The 18,411-nt window shown below is 41.7% G+C and overlaps 1 protein-coding gene across 3 annotated transcripts in view; it reads left to right on the plus strand.

Annotated features, from left to right (window-relative positions):
- LOC106581899 (glucose-6-phosphate exchanger SLC37A1) overlaps positions 1–18,411 on the plus strand; it is a 42,964-nt gene that overhangs the window by 15,656 nt on the left and 8,897 nt on the right. For all 3 annotated transcript variants that reach the window (XM_045704515.1, XM_045704516.1, XM_014164338.2), the window contains exons 6-12: positions 7,480–7,615; positions 7,784–7,860; positions 7,978–8,144; positions 8,289–8,347; positions 8,952–9,029; positions 9,121–9,249; positions 13,468–13,558. In XM_045704515.1, coding sequence (XP_045560471.1) covers positions 7,480–7,615; positions 7,784–7,860; positions 7,978–8,144; positions 8,289–8,347; positions 8,952–9,029; positions 9,121–9,249; positions 13,468–13,558 — 737 coding nt within the window. The remainder of the gene's footprint in view (positions 1–7,479; positions 7,616–7,783; positions 7,861–7,977; positions 8,145–8,288; positions 8,348–8,951; positions 9,030–9,120; positions 9,250–13,467; positions 13,559–18,411) is intronic.

An 18,411-nucleotide genomic window follows, 5' to 3' on the forward strand; every position in this document is an offset into this window, starting at 1 on the left:
TGAGCTCATGTTTGCGCAACATTTTTCTATAGGCTATGAAATGGCGTGAGAAAACAGAGTGATGGCCACTATTAAAAAGAGGATCCTTCAGATTTCTATAGGGCTACTATATTTATTTATTTATTTATTTTAACCGGAGTATAGCCTACCTGGCTGGCATGAAAATGTACCACGGGAAAAGCGTCCTCCTTTCAATATTTAAGTACATAGATAACATGTATTTTTTTCTGCTGCCACTGTTTCGAGACGGGTGCATGATGAAGGTCCATTCTAAATCAAAACATATTTCACACCATATATTATTTAGTATATGTAAAGACAAGATTAAATCAAGAATAGTGTGATGGGTGACAATATTAGCCTGTCACTCGTGAATGATGTCCAGCGCAAGGCAAAGGCTTTTTTTTGTTTGCGGCTTTTATTCGAATCACGGTCTCGCACCTTATGTAGCCTAGCCCACATGCCTAGATTTTTTTTATAAGGTTTGTATCACAGCTAACGTGGCCATATAACTTCTTAAAATGAAGAACATTAATTCGCTTTACAAGGGGTGTAGAGCCTAACTGGCATACATAAGCAGCGTGTGAGTTTCAAGTTTGGGGAAGATCATTTTCACCATAAAAATACACCTTTTATAATAAAAGCATTACATGCATAGTAGCATTTGCGGTCACTTTTGATAATGGTGTTTTCCCGCTAATGGAGCATTCACTCTTAAAGCCTACTGCTGTGTGCACTTTGCTGCACTTATAATGTGAAGAAATAGCCTAATAGTTTATCAACATTTTAAGCTAAATGTTCTTATCTGTTGCGTCATCCACATTGCGTACATTTTTTTTTACTCTAGTGGTTGTACTAATTTGGGATCTATCGCATCCCGCAGCTGTCCCCGACTATGTTTGGAATATTTGTTTCTCGCATAGAGTAGGTCAACTTTTGTACTATGGGGGATAGTAGATTGACATAGGCTAGTGCTTTTGCTGTTCGTTAGGCCTACTCATCTTGATGGCTGACAAAGTAAATGTGGACAGTTCTTCCAATATCTTCAATATGCACCTCGGAATTGGATAAGGACTCGAGCAGTTGCGTCCCCGATGTGTCTGTCTTCACTTGTAACCTGAGAAAGACCCGATCACGTGACGGAGAGCCATGTGAGTAAGAGGTGCTTTGGAGCACTCGGGGAGAAGGGCACAACCCAGCACTGGGCCAAGGACACAACGGCCACTGGCCGCAAAAGACATGGCTTTTTTTTAGGGTGCATTACGGCCACACAAAGGGGATGCAGCCGGGAAATTCATGGCATTATCAAGTGCTTGTCAGATTGTGAATGAGAGAAGACTGATGAAGTGTGTACAGTCTGTGCAAAAAACAAAGCAGAGCTCATGCCTTTTCAAGCGACTTTTTAAAATCATTAGTTGCCTCATGCAGCCTTACAATGTATTAAAAATCGAAACATATAGTCCAATGTTTCTAGAACAACTAAAGTTACATTAATAACTCTAAATTAAGCATATAGAAGTATCTATTTCTTTGTTAGCCGCATGTGCGCACTCCCTCAAATCGTTTGGAGAAAATATCCTTTCTATTTTATTCAGCTTTGTTCAGTAGTATTCTTCATACTATAATATTAAATAATTCCAAGGAATTCTAAGCAAATATTGTCTGCTAAATGAACTGGTGTAGCCCACAGCCATTTAACATAGCCAGATCAGGACCTAACATAAGGACAACTCAGAGTAAGCTATTGTTCTTCTGAAATAGACTACATTTTCCTATCATGTTTCTTTAGACCTGTCTAAAATAATTAATGGATTTATTGTGAAGGTGTAGGCTATTTTACATGGATTTATTAGACTTTTAAAAGTGTAGATGTTCCACAGGTCTGTATCTTGGATTGTAGGCTGTGTGGAAGCTAGGAGATGCTAAATGTGTTTACATTTACATTTTTAGTCATTTAGCAGACGCTCTTATCCAGAGCAACTTACAGTAGTGAATGCATACGTTTCATACATTTTTATTTATTTTTTCTCCCCAAACTGGTCCCCCGTGGGAATCGAACCCACAACCCTGGTGTTGCAAACACAATGCTCTACCAACTGAGCCACACGGGACCATTACCCTGAGACCGACAGTTATTTGCTTGAGAATCACCGGCTGATGAAATTTCGTGGCCTCCACAGCTTTAGCAGAGTCGAGCAGAGTGTTGTCCCGTTTTGTGAATCCTTGGTTGGTGAGCAGACACCGATTTTCAAGAATTTTAACTGATTTCAATTATTTTTTGCCAGATCCTAATTGGGATATTGATTTTTATGTTTCTTTTGATGGCGTGGAAGGCCATCAAAATCGATCGCAGCTTTTTGGAAGTTATCTGTAGTGCTGATGTTTAGGCAGAGGTAGGTATAGTTTGTGTGCTCTAGGGCAATGGTATCTAGATGGAATTTGTATTTGTGGTCCTGGTAACAGGACCTTTTTTGCAACACAATTATTTGTGTATTTTTTTTAATGTTACTGTCAGCCCAGGTCTGACAGAATCTGTGCAGAAGATGTACACTACCGTTCAAAATTTGGGGGTCACTTAGAAATGTCCTTGTTTTTGAAAGAAAAGCTTTTTTTTTTTGCCATTAAAATAACATCAAATTGATCAGAAATACAGTGTAGACATTGTTAATGTTGTAAATGACTATTGTAGCAGGAAACGGCAGATTTTTTTTTTTAATGGAATATCTACATAGGCGTACAGAGGCCCATTTATCAGAAACCTTCACTCCTGTTCCAATGGCACGTTGTTAGCTAATCCAAGTTTATCATTTGAAAAGGCTAATTGATCATTAGAAAACCCTTTTGCAATTATGTTAGCACAGCTGAAAACTGTTCTGACTAAAGAAGCAATAAAACTGGCCTTCTTTAGACTAGTTGAGAATCTGGAGCATCAGCATTTGTGGGTTTGATTACAGGCTTAAAATGGCCAGAAACAAAGAACTGTCTTCTGAAACTCGTCAGTCTATTCTTGTTCTGAGAAATGAAGGCTATAACATTAACAATGTCGACACTGTATTTCTGATCAATTTTGTTATTTTAATGGACAAAAAATTTGCTTTTCTTTCAAAAACAAGGATATTTTTAAGTGACCCCAATCTTTTGAACAGTAGTGTAGGTGCTGCTGTAGGCCCTCCTTGGTTGGTGACAGAAGCACCAGATCATCAGTAAACAGTAGACATTTGACTTCAGATTCTAGTAGGGTGAAGCCAGGTGCTGCAGACTGTTCTAGTGCCATCGCCTATGTATGTATGTACAGTTGACGTCGGAAGTTTACATACACTTAGGTTGGACTCATTAAAACTCGTTTTTCAACCACTCCACAAATTTCTTGTTAACAAACTATAGTTTTGGCAATGTCATAATTCACAGTTCTGAAACATGGGACTATTTTACACCATTTTATAGATATACTTCTCCTGAATCGAACCACGTTGTCCGATTTCCAAAAGACTTTACAGCGAAAGCAAAACATTAGATTATGTTAGGAGAGTACATAGACACAAATAATCACACAGCCATTTTCCAAGCAAGCATATATGTCACATAAACCCAAACCACAGCTAAATGCAGCACTAACCTTTGATCTTCATCAGATGACACTCCTAGGACATTATGTTATACAATACATGCATGTTTTGTTCAATCAAGTTCATATTTATATCAAAAACCAGCTTTTTACATTAGCATGTGATGTTCAGAACTAGCATACTCACCGCAAACTTCCGGTGAATTTACTAAATTACTCATGATAAACGTTGACAAAATACATAACAATTATTTTAAGAATTATAGATACAGAACTCCTTTATGCAATCGCTATGTCCGATTTTAAAATAGCTTTTCGGCGAAAGCACATTTTGCAATATTCTGAGTACATAGCTCGGCCATCACGGGCTAGCTATTTTGACATCCGCCAACTTCGGGGTCACCTAAACTCAGAATTACTATTAGAAAAATTGGATTACCTTTGCTGTTCTTCGTCATAATGCACTCCCAGGAATTCTACTTCAACAACAAATGTTTTGGTTCCAAATAATCCATAGTTATATCCAAATACCTCCGTTTTGTTCGTTGCGTTCAGGTCACTATCCGAAGGGTAATGCGCGAGCGCATTTCGTGACAAAAAAATCAAAATATTCCATTACCGTACTTAGAAGCATGTCAAACGCTGTTTAAAATCAATTTTTATGCTATTTTTCTCGTAAAATAGCGATAATATTCCAACCGGCCACCGTTGTATTCATTCAAAGACTGAAAGAAAAAAAGGAGAAGTCTCGTGAACGAGCATCTCCAGTCTCACTGTCCCCAGGCTGACCACTTACAAACTCTGCTCCTATACTTTGCCCAGAGACAGCAGACACCCCATTCCACTTTCTGGCGGCTTTAGAGAGCCAATGGAAGCCTTAGAAAGTGTCACGTTACAGCACAGATGCTTTAATGTCGATAGAGATGCAACAGAAGGACAACAAATTGTCAGACAGGGCACTTCCTGCATGGAATCTTCTCCGGTTTTGGCCTGCCATATGAGTTCTGTTATACTCACAGACACCATTCAAACAGTTTTAGAAACTTTAGTGTTTTCTATCCAAATCTACTAATGATATGCATATTCTAGTTTCTGGGCAGGAGTAGTAACCAGATTAAATCGGGTACGTTTTTTTTATCCGGCCGTGAAAATACTGCCCCCTATCCCAAAGAAGTTAAACAGCTTGGAAAATTCCAGAAGATGATGCCATAACTTCAGAAGCTTCTGATGGGCTAATTGACATCATTTGAGTCAATTGGAGGTATTTCAAGGCCTACCTTCAAACTCAGTGCCTCTTTGCTTGACGTCATGGGAAAATCAAAAGAAAACAGTCCTCGAACCTCGGAAAAAAATGGTAGACTTCCAAAAGTCTGGTTCATCCTTGGGAGCAATTTCAAAACGCCTGAAGGTACCACGTTCATCTGTATAAACATTAGTACGCAAGTATAAACCCCATGGGACCACGCAGCCGTCATACCGCTTCAGGAAGGAGACGCATTCCATCTCCTAGAGATGAACTTACTTTGGTGCGAAAAGTGAAAATCAATCCCAGAACAACAGCAAAGGACCTTGTGAAGATGCTGGAGGAAACAGGTACAAAAGTATCTATATCCACAATAAAACGAGTCCTATATCGACATAACCTGAAAGGCCGACCAGCAAGGAAGAAGCCACTGCTCCAAAACCGCCATAAAAAAGCCAGACTACGGTTTGCAGCTGCACATGGGGACAAAGATTGCACTTTCTGGAGAAATGTCCTCTGGTCTGATGAAACAAAATAGAACTGTTTGGCCATAATGACCATCCTTATGTTTGGAGGAAAAAGGGGGAGGCTTGCAAGCCGAAGAACACCATCCCAACCGTGGAGCACGGGGGTGGCAGCATCATGTTGTCGGGGTGCTTTGCTGCAGGAGGGACTGGTGCACTTCACAAAATAGATGGCATCATGAGGATGGAAAATTTATGTGGATATATTGAATAAACATCTCGAGACATCAGTCAGGAAGTTAAAGCTTGGTTGCAAATGGGTCTTCCAAATGGACAGTGACCCCAAGCATACTTCCAAAGTTGTGGCAAAATGGCTTAAGGACAACAAAGTCAAGGTATTGGAGTGGCCATCACAAAGCCCTGACCTCCATCCTATAGAAAATGTGTGGGCAGAACTGAAAAAGGGTGTGCGAGCAAGGAGGCCTACAAACCTGACTCAGTTACACCAACTCTGTCAGGAGGAATGGGCCAAAATTCACCCAACTTTTTGTGGGAAGCTTGTGGAAGGCTACCCAAAACGTTTGACCCAAGTTCAACAATTTTAAATGCAATGCTACCAAATACTAATTGAGTGTAATGTAAACTTCTGAGCCACTGGGAATGTGATGAAGGAAATAAAAGCTGAAATAATCCATTCTCTCTAATATTATTCTGACTTTTCACTTCCTTTGTTTTAGGGTGTGCTGGGTGAATACGTGGTCTGTCGTATGGTAATTTGGTAAAAAGCCAATTTTGAAATTTGCTCAGGACGTTTTCACTGAGGAAATGTAGGAGGCTGCTGTTAATGATAATGAGGAGAATTTGCTGTTGATGCAGATCCCACAGTAGTTATTGGGGACCAGTCCTTGGTTCCAAATATTGGGGAAGATGGCAGAGCTGAGGATTATGCTAGGTTTATAATTGATCATGTCTCTGTTTTTGCTGTTTGTTCTTTCTTCATAGGGCCAAAATTAGAAGTGGTTTATCCATACACCTCTGTCTTGGATAGTTAGCTATTTGTGTTGTTGTTTAGTGTGTTCCGATTTTCCCCGACGTGATTGGATTCTTCAATTACATTAAGCTAGTTTCTGATGTGCTGTTCCTTCTTTTTCCTTAGTGTATTCCTGTACTGTTTTAGTGTTTTAACATAGTGAAGGTGTAGGATCAGGTTTTCTGGGTCTGTGTTTTTGGTTGGATATGTTTCTCAATTTCTTTCTTAGGTTTTTGCATTCTTCATCCAACCATTTGTCATTGTTCATTTTCTTAGGTCTTCTGCTTGAAATTTTTTAGATTTGATGGTGAAGCTGGAAGGTCAATTATACTGTTTTGGCTTTCTACTGTCAATTTTACTCATTCACTATTGCAGTGAAACGTTTTGTCCAGAAAGTTGTTGCCTGTTATTTGTTTGGTAGGTTTCTACTCTACTTTCTTTCCATCTATAGCATTTCTTAGTAGTATGCAGTTTGTTTTGGCTTTGTCTCGTGATTCAGTATTGCTCTGTTCAAGTAGAGTAGACTGATTTTGCTGTGATCTGATAGTGTCAGTGGGCTGACTGTGAACACTGCGAGACTCTGGGTTGAGGTCAGTGATAAAGTAATCTACAGTACTACTGCCAAGGGATGAGGTGTAGTTGTACCTACAGTAATAGTCACCTCGAAGCCTACCATTGACTATGTACAGACCCAGTGTGCGACAGAGCTGCAGGAGTTGTGACCCATTTTTGTTGGTTGTTTTATCGTAGTTGTCAAGGGGGGGAATATCTCCCCCTCGCTCCTTGCGTTCTCTTTTTTTTTCTCTCTTTGTCTTTCTCTCTCACCTCTCACTCTTTCCCTCCCTCTTTTTTTAGCCATGAAAGGGTCCTCATTCTGTCTCTTTGTGTTACAATATGAACACAGTGTGCTTTTCAAGGACCGTGTTGCATAACTAACTCTGTGCCCCAGCAAGGTCAAATGGCTTCTAGCCAAGCTTGTGGCGTGCTGGATGTCATGCTGAATAGTGTTGATATTTCATGTTTTTTCATTCAAAATTGATGTTTCGTTATATCAGGGGTGGAGAAAAAAATTCTCAATATGCCAGCCTATTTTTATGCTGAATATGCTAGCCATTTTTGTCAGCCTGCATTGAAACTTTTCTTATGTGTTGTTAAAATGTCATTGTGCGTCCTGCAGTGGCATCATCGGTGAGCGCCTGCCCATCCGTCTGTACCTGACGTTTGGCATGCTGATGAGCGGCCTCTTCACCTGTCTATTTGGCCTGGGCTACATTTACAACATCCACAGCCTTGGCTTCTATATATTTGTCCAGGTAAGTCACACAGTGGACCTACTGTAACGACCTACACATGTACAATATCAGTCAAGCCATAGACAAGTCTTGGTCTGACATTTCATAGGAAGACGAGTTGAGAATTCAGAGGACAACAGTTCTATATTCTGAATGTTTTTCTAACTCTGTGTTTCTCCTCTGCCTCAGGTGGCTAATGGCTTGGTTCAGACCACTGGCTGGCCCAGTGTTGTCACATGCATCGGGAACTGGTTTGGCAAGGGAAGGTAAGCCACAAGATCTGTTAAAATGAAAGAATTCCTCCATAGTTCAGATGCATTGCATAGAAAGTAGTTATAGAATATACATTGAAGTTAAAGTATTCTAACTGGTGTCTCCAATAGGAGGGGTCTGATCATGGGCATATGGAACTCCCACACCTCGGTGGGCAACATCTTGGGCTCTCTGATCGCAGGCTACTGGGTCTCCTCCAACTGGGGCTTGTCCTTCATCGTTCCCGGCCTCATCATCGCCGCCATGGGAATCATCTGCTTCCTCTTCCTCATTGAACGTGAGCACTGCTATGTGATTGGTTGGAGGAGTAAGAGACTCGTTCCGTTTGCCTTTGAGTAGCTTCGATGCATGATTTATGCGACGGTCAGAATTTTGCATGCTGATATTAAAATATTTAAACTGTCCGTGGTTTTGTCTGTAGATCCAAATGATCTTAGAAGCATCCATGCTGTACAGAACCCTGCTCCCTGCAGCAACAATGTGAGTACTTAGGATGTCTCTCTTGTTCTCAAAAGCATCTCTACATAGTATAGACATAATATTGAAGACATTTCAGAGGTATACATTCACAGATATAGACAGGAAAAAGCCCCTCTTGGTTCTATGCTTAGTTTAAATGCTATTTTGAAAATGTGTGTCCAAGAATGGGATCATTGTGGGGATCACACGTCATCAGAATTTGCCTGGATAGCATCACATCTGTCGCACATCGCGCCCGGCAACCGTTTCCTAGACAACTGTCGCCCACTTTAGCTCCTTGCATAGACGTAGAGTACCTGAGTGTCTCTGAGTGTGGGCTAGCTCTGGTAAAAATGCCTCCCTGGAGACGGACACACAAATCAAAAAGGGATGAAACATGATTAACTTTTACCATGTGGGCAGATTCATTGTATAAGCTTTATTTAGGGTTCTTCTTGATTGACAGGTATCATTTTCAGTCTCCCACGCTACTGTGAACTACATTACAGTTTTCTTCACTAGTAGCTGGTGGAACACTGTGTATAATAGTGATGTTAAACTATAGACTCCGTAACATTGTGGTAAACTGTATTGTATTTTTTTTCTTTTTTTTCTTCTCATGCAGCGAAAGCTGACGAACTGGAATGGGACGAATGGACACAAGCAACTGTACCATTCATACAAACAGGGAGACAAATATCAGGTGTGCCTGTTTTATCTGAGTTTGTCTGTGTTTATGTTAGTGTCTGTATGTGGATCTGTGTTATTGATCTGTGTTTTTCCCTCCATCTCAGAACTGGGACACAGAGCCGCTGCTCCCTCAGGACAATAGTAGTGTTTCTGTCCCAGTACAGCAGGTGGTGGTGGTGAAGAGCGAATCAGAGCCCTCGGCCATCAGCTTCATGGGAGCTCTACGCATTCCGGTCAGTCGCCTGACCTCTCACACCACCCACATCTCTCACACACAATAACAAAGACCCAGGTCCTGTTCCCCAAAGCCAGGGGTGTTAAACTCAATTCCTGGAGGGCCAATTATCTGCTGTTTTTTATTATTGCCTTTCAATTCATGTCCAATTCAAGACATAGACAACCAGGTGCAGTGAGTTTATAACTAATCAATTACCTTAATTGATCAATCAAGTACCAGGGAGGGGCGAAAACCCGCAGATGAGTACACTGGAAAATGGCGACTGTGTTTTAATCGGAAAGTGCGGCAAGTGAAGTGTGATAATGAATGGAAATGAGTGAAATCAAAGAATGGAACTAAATGAGCAAAAGTTGTAGTAGAAGACAAGGACCGGTCCAATAATGCATTTCTTATGGGACTGTGTTTTGGACAAGGAGGTTCATTTGCGAAATCCATTTGTAATATCGAGAACTGAAGAAAGCAGTGGGAAAGGTGGATTCAATCAAGGTGACTAGAAACGGCCTTGTTCTGGTTAATTGTGTCATTGAAGAACAGAAGACGTGTGTACTGGATCAGGCAAAATTGCCCACATCAGAAGTATGTATTGATCTTCAGAGCAGGGTGCCTGCCAAAGGGGTTGTAGCTGGAGTCTTGTTGGATATACACTACCAGTCAAAAGTTTTAGAACACCTACTCATTAACTCGTTTTTCTTTATTTGTATTTTCTACATTGTAGAATAATAGTGAAGACATAAACTATGAAATAACACATATGGAATCATGTAGTAACCAAAAAAGTGTTAAACAAATCAAAACATATTTGAGATTCTTCAAATAGCCACCCTTTGCCTCATGAGGCAGTCACCTGGAATGCATTTCAATTAACAGGCGTGCCTTGTTAAAAGTTCATTTGTGGAATTTCTTTCCTTAATGCGTTTGAGCAAACCAGTTGTGTTGTGACAAGGTAGGGGTGGTATACAGAAGATAGCCCTATTTGGTAAATAACCAAGTCCATATTATAGCAAGAACACCTCAAATAAGCAAAGAGAAACGACAGTCCATCATTACTTTTAGACATGAAGATCAGTCAATACGGAACATTTCAATAACTTTGAAGGTTTCTTCAAGTGCAGTCGCAAAAACCATCAAGCGCTATGATGAAACCCGACTATCATGAGGACAGCCACAGGAATAGAAGACCCAGAGTTACCTCTGCTGCAGAGGATAAGTTCATTAGAGTACCAACCTCAGAAATTTCAGCCCAAATAATAAATTCTTCAGAGTTCAAGTAACCGACACATCTCAACATCAACTGTTCAGAGGAGACTACGTGAATCAGGCCTTCATGGTCGAATTGCTACAAAGAAACCACTACTAAAGGACACCAATAAGAAGAAGAGACTTGCTTGGGCCAAGAAACACAAGCAACGGACATTAGACCAGTAGAAATTTGGCCTTTGGTCTGGAGTCCAAATTGGAGATTTTTGGTCCCAACCGCCGTGTCTTTGTGAGACGCAGTGCGGGTGAACGGATGATCTCTGCATGTGTATTTCCCACCATAAAGCATGGAGGAGGTGTGATGGTGTGGGGGTGCTTTGCTGGTGACACTGTCTGTGATTTATTTAGAATTCGTTTGGGCTTAGTCCCACTCGTTTGGGCTTAGTCCCACTATTATTTGTTTTTCAACAGGACAATGACCCAACATACCTCCAGGCTGTGTAAGGGCTGTTTTTACCAATAATTAGTCATGGAGTGCTGCATCAGATGACCTGGCCTCCACAATCCCCCGACCTCAACGAAATTGAGATGGTTTGGGATGAGTTGAACCACAGAGTGAAGGAAAAGCAGCCAACAAGTGCTGAGCATATGTGGAAGCTCCTTCAAGACTGTTGGAAAAGCATTCCAGGTGAAGCTGGTTGAGAGAATGCAAAGAGTATGCAAAGCTTTCATCAAGGCAAAGGGTGGCTATTTGAAGAATCTCAAATATAAAATATATTTTGATTTGTTTAACACTTTTTATTTATTGTTTTTATTGTTTTTTACTACATGATTCCATATGTGTGTTTTCATAGTTTTGATGTGTTCACTATTATTTTACCATGTAGACAATGGTAAAAAATAAAGGAAAAACCCTTGAATGAGTGGGTGTTCTAAAACCTTTGACCGGTAGTGTAGATGACGAGTACCTTAGTCAGAAAGTCCCATGAATGGTCAGTGCATGTCGCCTGACCTATTTTATTTTTAAATAATTTAACCTTTATTTAACTAGGCAAGTCAGTTTAGAACAAATTCTTATTTACAATGACGGCCTACCAAAAGGCCTCCTGCGGGGACGGGGGCCTGGGATAAAAAAATAATAATACAATATAAATATAGGACAAAACACACATCACAACAAGAGACACACTACATAAAGAGAGACCTAAGACGACAACATGGTAGAAACACAACATGGAAGCAGCAAAAAAACATGGTCCAAAAATTATTGGGCAAAGTCAACAGCACAAAGGTCAAGAAGGTAGAGACAACAATACATCATACAAAGCAGCCACAACTGTCAGTAATAGTGTCCATGATTGAGTCTTTGAATGAAGAGATTGAGATAAAACTGTCCAATTTGAGTGTTTGTTGCAGCTCGTTCCAGTCACTAGCTGCAGCGAACTGAAAAGAGGAGCGACCCAGGAATGTGTGTGCTTTGGGGACCTTTAACAGAATGTGACTGGCAGAACAGGTGTTGTATGTGGAGAATGAGGGCTGCAGTAGGTATCTCAGATAGGGGTGAGTGAGGCCTAAGAGGGTTTCATAAATAAACATCAACCAGTGGGTCTTGCGATGGGTATATAGAGATGACCAGTTTACAGAGGAGTATAGAGTGCAGTGATGTGTCCTATAAGGAACATTGGTGGCAAATCTGATGGCCGAATGGTGAAGAACATCTAGCCTCTCGAACACCCTTACCTGCCGATCTATAAATGATGTCTTCGTAATCTAGCATGGGTAGGATGGTCATCTGAATCAGGGTTAGTTTGGCAGCTGGGGTGAAAGAGGAGCGATTACGATAAATCTAGACTTGGTTTCCTCTTGATTTCCTCAAAGCCTGCAGCTTTGATATGTGCTGAGAGAAGGACAGTGCAACCACTGTATGGTTGGAGAAAAGGAAGGAGAAAAGCCTATCCATATTATTGCTTTTTGAGGAGACTGTACCTGAATATGTGAAGCTTGGATATATGAAGCTTGGATACCTCACATATCCAAGCTTCACATATTCAGGTACAGTCTCCTCAAACAGCAATAATATGGATAGGCTTTTCCCCTTCCTTTTCTCCAACCATACAGTGGTTGCACTGCGTTGAGAGCGTTGTGTCCAAACCATTAGTATGGAAATTGTAAAGGATATGGTCAAGTGTCAAACGTTTGCAGGCTGGAGAAGTATGGTATTGAAGAATCTGAAAAATGTTGTAGATGTGGTGGGGATCATACTCCAGACTTCCTTGAGTGCCCTGTTAGGGTGAAGGAGGTTTAGGTGTCAAGGATCAGGGATCTATGTGGAGCCGGTGAAAAAGAGTTTAAGGAGCAAGAGGCAACAGTGTTGAAGATATGGCGGTGGATGCATTGCAACCAATTGCTAGTGTTTTAAGTCAATCAAGTGATCTGGATACACTCATTGTGAAGAAGGTAGATATTGTGGCATTTATAGCCACTGTGATTCATTGTACAGCACAAGTGCCAAAGAAGTCCAAGAAGCTGGACATCATATCTGCAGCCAAGATGTTTTTAGGTCTCCAAGACTTCATGGCAGAAGCACCGTCAGGACTATTGTCGCTAGGAAATGTCCTTCCCTCACAGGAATCTTCTGAGCCTGTGTAGGGACCTAATTTCGAATGTTCGTTTTTTTTAAACAGAAAAGCAGGTTGGTTTTGTTTTAGTTCATTTATTTTTTGATAGTTTGTATATTTCTTTTTACCCACATTATTTCCTAATTATCTACCTGGACAGTAGGTGGTGGAATGTACATCAGATTGTTGCGAATACCATTTATACTGTAGAAAAATACCTGCGGACACATGTTCCTTATACACTTAAATAGATCTGAAAGAATTACACGGGTACTGTACAAGCAACAGGGAAAATCCCTGGCCCTTAGCATACACCAAACAAAGTACCACGCCATTCTATTCTGGAGAAATGTATAGCTTTTATTTTTTTGACGGTATGCTTCTCTTTCTCTCTCCAGGGAGTGATAGAGTTCTCGCTCTGTTTGCTGTTTGCCAAGCTGGTCAGCTACACCTTCCTCTTCTGGCTGCCACTCTACATCACGAAAACGGGTATGTACATTACACTACGTCAGTGTTTCTGAACTGGTGGATTGCGACAGGAGGTTTTGAATGGGTTTTTATGGAAAGATACTACTGTCTGAATTTAAACTAATACCAGGAAGAAAGTGTGTAGAAATGACAATGACAATTTTTTTAAAATAAATTATTCTCTGAAGAATTATAGTTTTCAATCACAGTATTTTCAATATAAACTCAGCAAAAAAAGAAACGTCTTCTCACTGTCAACTGCGTTTATTTTCAGCAAACTTAACATGTGTAAATATTTGTATCAACATTTGTATCAACATTCAACAACTGAGACATAAATTGAACAAGTTCCACAGACATGTGACTAACAGAAATGGAATAATGTGTCCCTGAACAAAGGGGGGTGAAAATCAAAAGTAACAGTCAGTATCTGATGTGGCCACCAGCTGCATTAACCTCTTACATCTAGACGTTCCGCTAGCGGAACACCACTCCAATATCCAATGATAAGGCGTGGCGCGAAATACAAACTCCTCGAAAATCCGAAAACTTCAATTTTTCAAACATATGACTATTTTACACCATTTTAAAGACAAGACTCTCCTTTATCTAACCACACTGTCCGATTTCAAAAAGGCTTTACAACGAAAGCAAAACATTAGATTATGTCAGCAGACTACCCAGCCAGAAATAATCAGACACCCATTTTTCAAGCTAGCATATAATGTCACAAAAACCAAAACCACAGCTAAATGCAGCACTAACCTTTGATGATCTTCATCAGATGACACTCCTAGGACATTATGTTATACAATACATACATGTTTTGTTCAATCAAGTACATATTTATATCAAAAACCAGCTTTTTACATTGGCATGTGACGTTCAGAACTAGCATTCCCACCGAACACTTCCGGTGAATTTACTAAATTACTCACGATAAACGTTCACAAAAAACATAGTTATTTTAAGAATTATAGATACAGAACTCCTTTATGCAATCGCGGTGTCCGATTTTTAAAATAGCTTTTCGGTGAAAGCACATTTTGCAATATTCTGAGTAGATAGCTCGCCATCACGGGCTAGCTAATTTGACACCCACCAAGTTTGGCCCTCACCAAACTCAGATTTACTATAAGAAAAATTGGATTACCTTTGCTGTTCTTCGTCAGAATGCACTCCCAGGACTTCTACTTCAACAACAAATGTTGGTTTGGTTCCAAATAATCCATCGTTATATCCAAATAGCGGCGTTTTGTTCTTGCGTTCAAGACACTATCCGAAGGGTGACGCGCGGACGCGTATCGTGACAAAAAAATGCAAAATATTCCATTACCGTACTTCGAAGCATGTCAAACGCTGTTTAAAATCAATTTTTATGCAATTTTTCTCGTAAAAAAGCGATAATATTCCGACCGGGAGACGTCCTTTCCGTTCAAAGACTCAAAATCTAAAATGGACTCTTCACGTGGCGCGTGCCCGTCTCATTGTTCTCAGATCGACCACTTACCAAATGCACTACTGTTTTTCAGCCATGGACAGCAGAGTCATCATTCAACGTTCTGGCGCCTTCTGAGAGCCTATGGGAGCCGTAGAAAGTGTCACGTTACAGCAGAGATCCTTTGTTTTGGATAGAGATGACAAAGAAGGCCAAGAAATGGTCAGACGGGGTACTTCCTGTACAGAATCTTCTCAGGTTTTGGCCTGCCATTTGAGTTCTGTTATACTCACAGACACCATTCAAACAGTTTTAGAAACTTTGGAGTGTTTTCTATCCAAAGCTACTAATTATATGCATATTCTAGTTTCTGGGCAGGAGTAATAACCAGATTAAATCGGGTAGGTTTTTTTATCCGGCCGTGAAAATACTGCCCCCTATCCATAACAAGTTTTAAGTACTGCGGTGCATCTCCTCCTCATGGACTGCACCAGATTTGCCCGTTCTTGCTGTGAGATGTTACCCCACTCTTCCACCAAGGCACCTGCAAGTTCCCAGACATTTCTGGGGGGAATGGCCCTAGCACTCACCCTCTGATCCAACAGGTCCCAGACGTACTCAATGGGATTGAGATCTGGGATCTTTGGTGGCCATGGCAGAACACTGACATTCCTGTCTTGCAGGAAATCACGCACAGAACGAGCAGTATGGCTGGCGGCATTGTCATGCTGGAGGGTCATGTCAGGATGAGCCTGCAGGAAGGGTACCACATGAGTGAAGAGGATGTCTTGCCTGTAACACACAGCTTTGAGATTGCCTGCAATGACAACAAGCTCAGTCCGATGATGCTGTGGCACACTGTCCCAGACCATGACAGACCCTCCACCTCGAAAATCGATCCCACTCAAGAGTACAGGCCTCGGTGTAACGCTCATTCCTTTGTCGATAAACGCGAATCCGACCATCACCTCTGAGACAAAACCGCGTTTTGCCAGTCCTGTCTGGTCCAGCGACGGTGGGTTTGTGCCCATAGGCGATGTTGTTACCGGTGATGTCTGGTGAGGACCTGCCTTACAACAGGCCTACAAGCCCTCAGTCCAGCCTCGCTCAGCCTATTGCGGACAATCTGAGCACTGATGGAGGGATTGTGCGTTCCTGGTTTAACTTGGGGAGTTGTTCGGCTGTACCGATCCTGTGCAGGTGTTGTTACACGTGGTCTGCCACTGCGAGGACGATCAGCTGTCCGTCCTGTCTACCTGTAGCGCTGTCTTAGGCGTTTCACAGTACGGACATTGCAATTTATTGCCCTGCCCACATCTACAGTCCTCATGCCTCCTTGCAGCATGCCTAAGGCACGTCCACGCAGATGAGCAGGGACCCTGGGCATCTTTATTTTGGTGTTTTTCAGAGTCAGTAGAAAGACCTCTTTCGTGGCCTAAGTTTTCATAACTGTGACCTTAATTGCCTACCGTCTGTAAGCTGTTAGTGTCTTAATGACCGTTCCACAGGTGCATGTTCATTAATTGTTTATGGTTCATTGAACAAGCATGGGAAACAGTGTTTAAACCCTTTACAATGAAGATCTGTGGAGTTATTTGGATTTTTACTAGTCATCTTTGAAAGACAGGGTCCTGAACAAGGGACATTTCTTTTTTTTGCTGAGTTTATATCTTTAAGTAGCACCTTTTAGCCGAGTTTGGTCTCAAATAAGTGAGTTGCCAACATTCTTCATCAAGAATATAAGTAATATGGAATAATTGACAATTAAATGGTGTGGTTGTTGTTCCCTTGTCAATATTTACTGTCAATATAGCATTAAAAATGGTTTTCCAGATTGCATTTTGCCCCAAACGTATTGTCATACGAATATTGGGTCGCGACTGAGAACCTGGTTCAATTTGGGTCCCAAGGCAAAACCAGTTGAGAACCACTACATTACACTACACCCACTGCTACATCCGTATAGGAACTCGGACTGTTTGGTCAAGTATACAGTACATGAATCCAGGACATTGTGGAGAGCTCTGTAAGTGTCAGGCCATTCATTCTTTGCCCGCTACCTGCTAGTCTTTGTCTGGATTACTGCAACTCGCTGTTGGCTGGGCTCCCTGCCTGTGCCATTAAACCCCTACAACTCATCCAGAACGCCGCAGCCCGTCTGGTGTTCAACCTTCCCAAGTTCTCTCACGTCACCCCGCTCCTCCGCTCTCTCCACTGGCTTCCAGTCGAAGCTCGCATCTGCTACAAGACCATGGTGCTTGCCTACGGAGCTGTGAGGGGAACGGCACCTCCGTACCTTCAGGCTCTGATCAGGCCCTACACCCAAACAAGGGCACTCCGTTCATCCACCTCTGGCCTGCTCGCCTCCCTACCTCTGAGGAAGCACAGTTCCCGCTCAGCCCAGTCAAACTGTTCGCTGCTCTGGCACCCCAATGGTGGAACAAGCTCCCTCACGACGCCAGGACAGCGGAGTCAATCACCACCTTCCGGAGACACCTGAAACCCCACCTCTTCAAGGAATACCTGGGATAGGATAAAGTAATCCTTCTAACCCCCACCCTTAAAATATTTAGATGCACTATTGTAAAGTGGTTGTTCCACTGGATATTATAGGTGAATGCACCAATTTGTAAGTCGCTCTGGATAAGAGCGTCTGCTAAATGACTAAAATGTAAATGTAAATGTAAAATGTCTGAGACATACTGTATCTATCTGCAATCTGACATTTACAGTGCATTCGTAAAGTATTCAGACCCCAAAGACTTTTTCCACATTTTGTTACGTTACAGCCTTATTCTAAAATGGATTCAACTTTTTTTTCTCATTAATCAACACACAATTCCCCATAATGACAACCAAATCAGGTTTTTACACATTTTTGCAAATGTATTACAAATACAAAACTGATATCACATTTACATCAGTATTCAAACCCTTTACTCAGCACCTTTGGCATCGAGTACAGCCTCAAGTCTTCTTGGGTATGAAGCTACAAGCTTGGCACATCTGTATTTGGGGAGTTTCTCCCATTCTTCTCTGCAGATCCTCTCAAGCTCTGTCAGGTTGGATGGGGAGCATCGCTGCCAGCTATTTTCAGGTCTCTCCATAGATGTTCGATCAGGTTCAAGTCCGGTCTATGGCTGGGCCACTCAAGGACATTGAGACTTGTCCCGAAGCCACTCCTGCGTTGTCTTGGCTGTGTGCTTAGGGTCGTTGTCCTTTTTGGAAGGTGAACCTTCGCCCCAGTCTCAGGACCTGAGCGCTCTGGAGCAGGTTTTCATTAAGGATCTCTCTGTACTTTGCTCCGTTCATCTTTGCCTCGATCCTGACTAGTCTCTACCGCTAAAAAAAACATTCCCACAGCATGATGCTGCCACCACCATGCTTCACCGTAGGGATGGTGCCAGGTTTCTTCCTGACATGATGCTTGGCATTG

Source organism: Salmo salar, chromosome ssa21 (assembly GCF_905237065.1).
Source record: "Salmo salar chromosome ssa21, Ssal_v3.1, whole genome shotgun sequence".
Classification (NCBI taxonomy): Eukaryota; Metazoa; Chordata; class Actinopteri; order Salmoniformes; family Salmonidae; genus Salmo; species Salmo salar.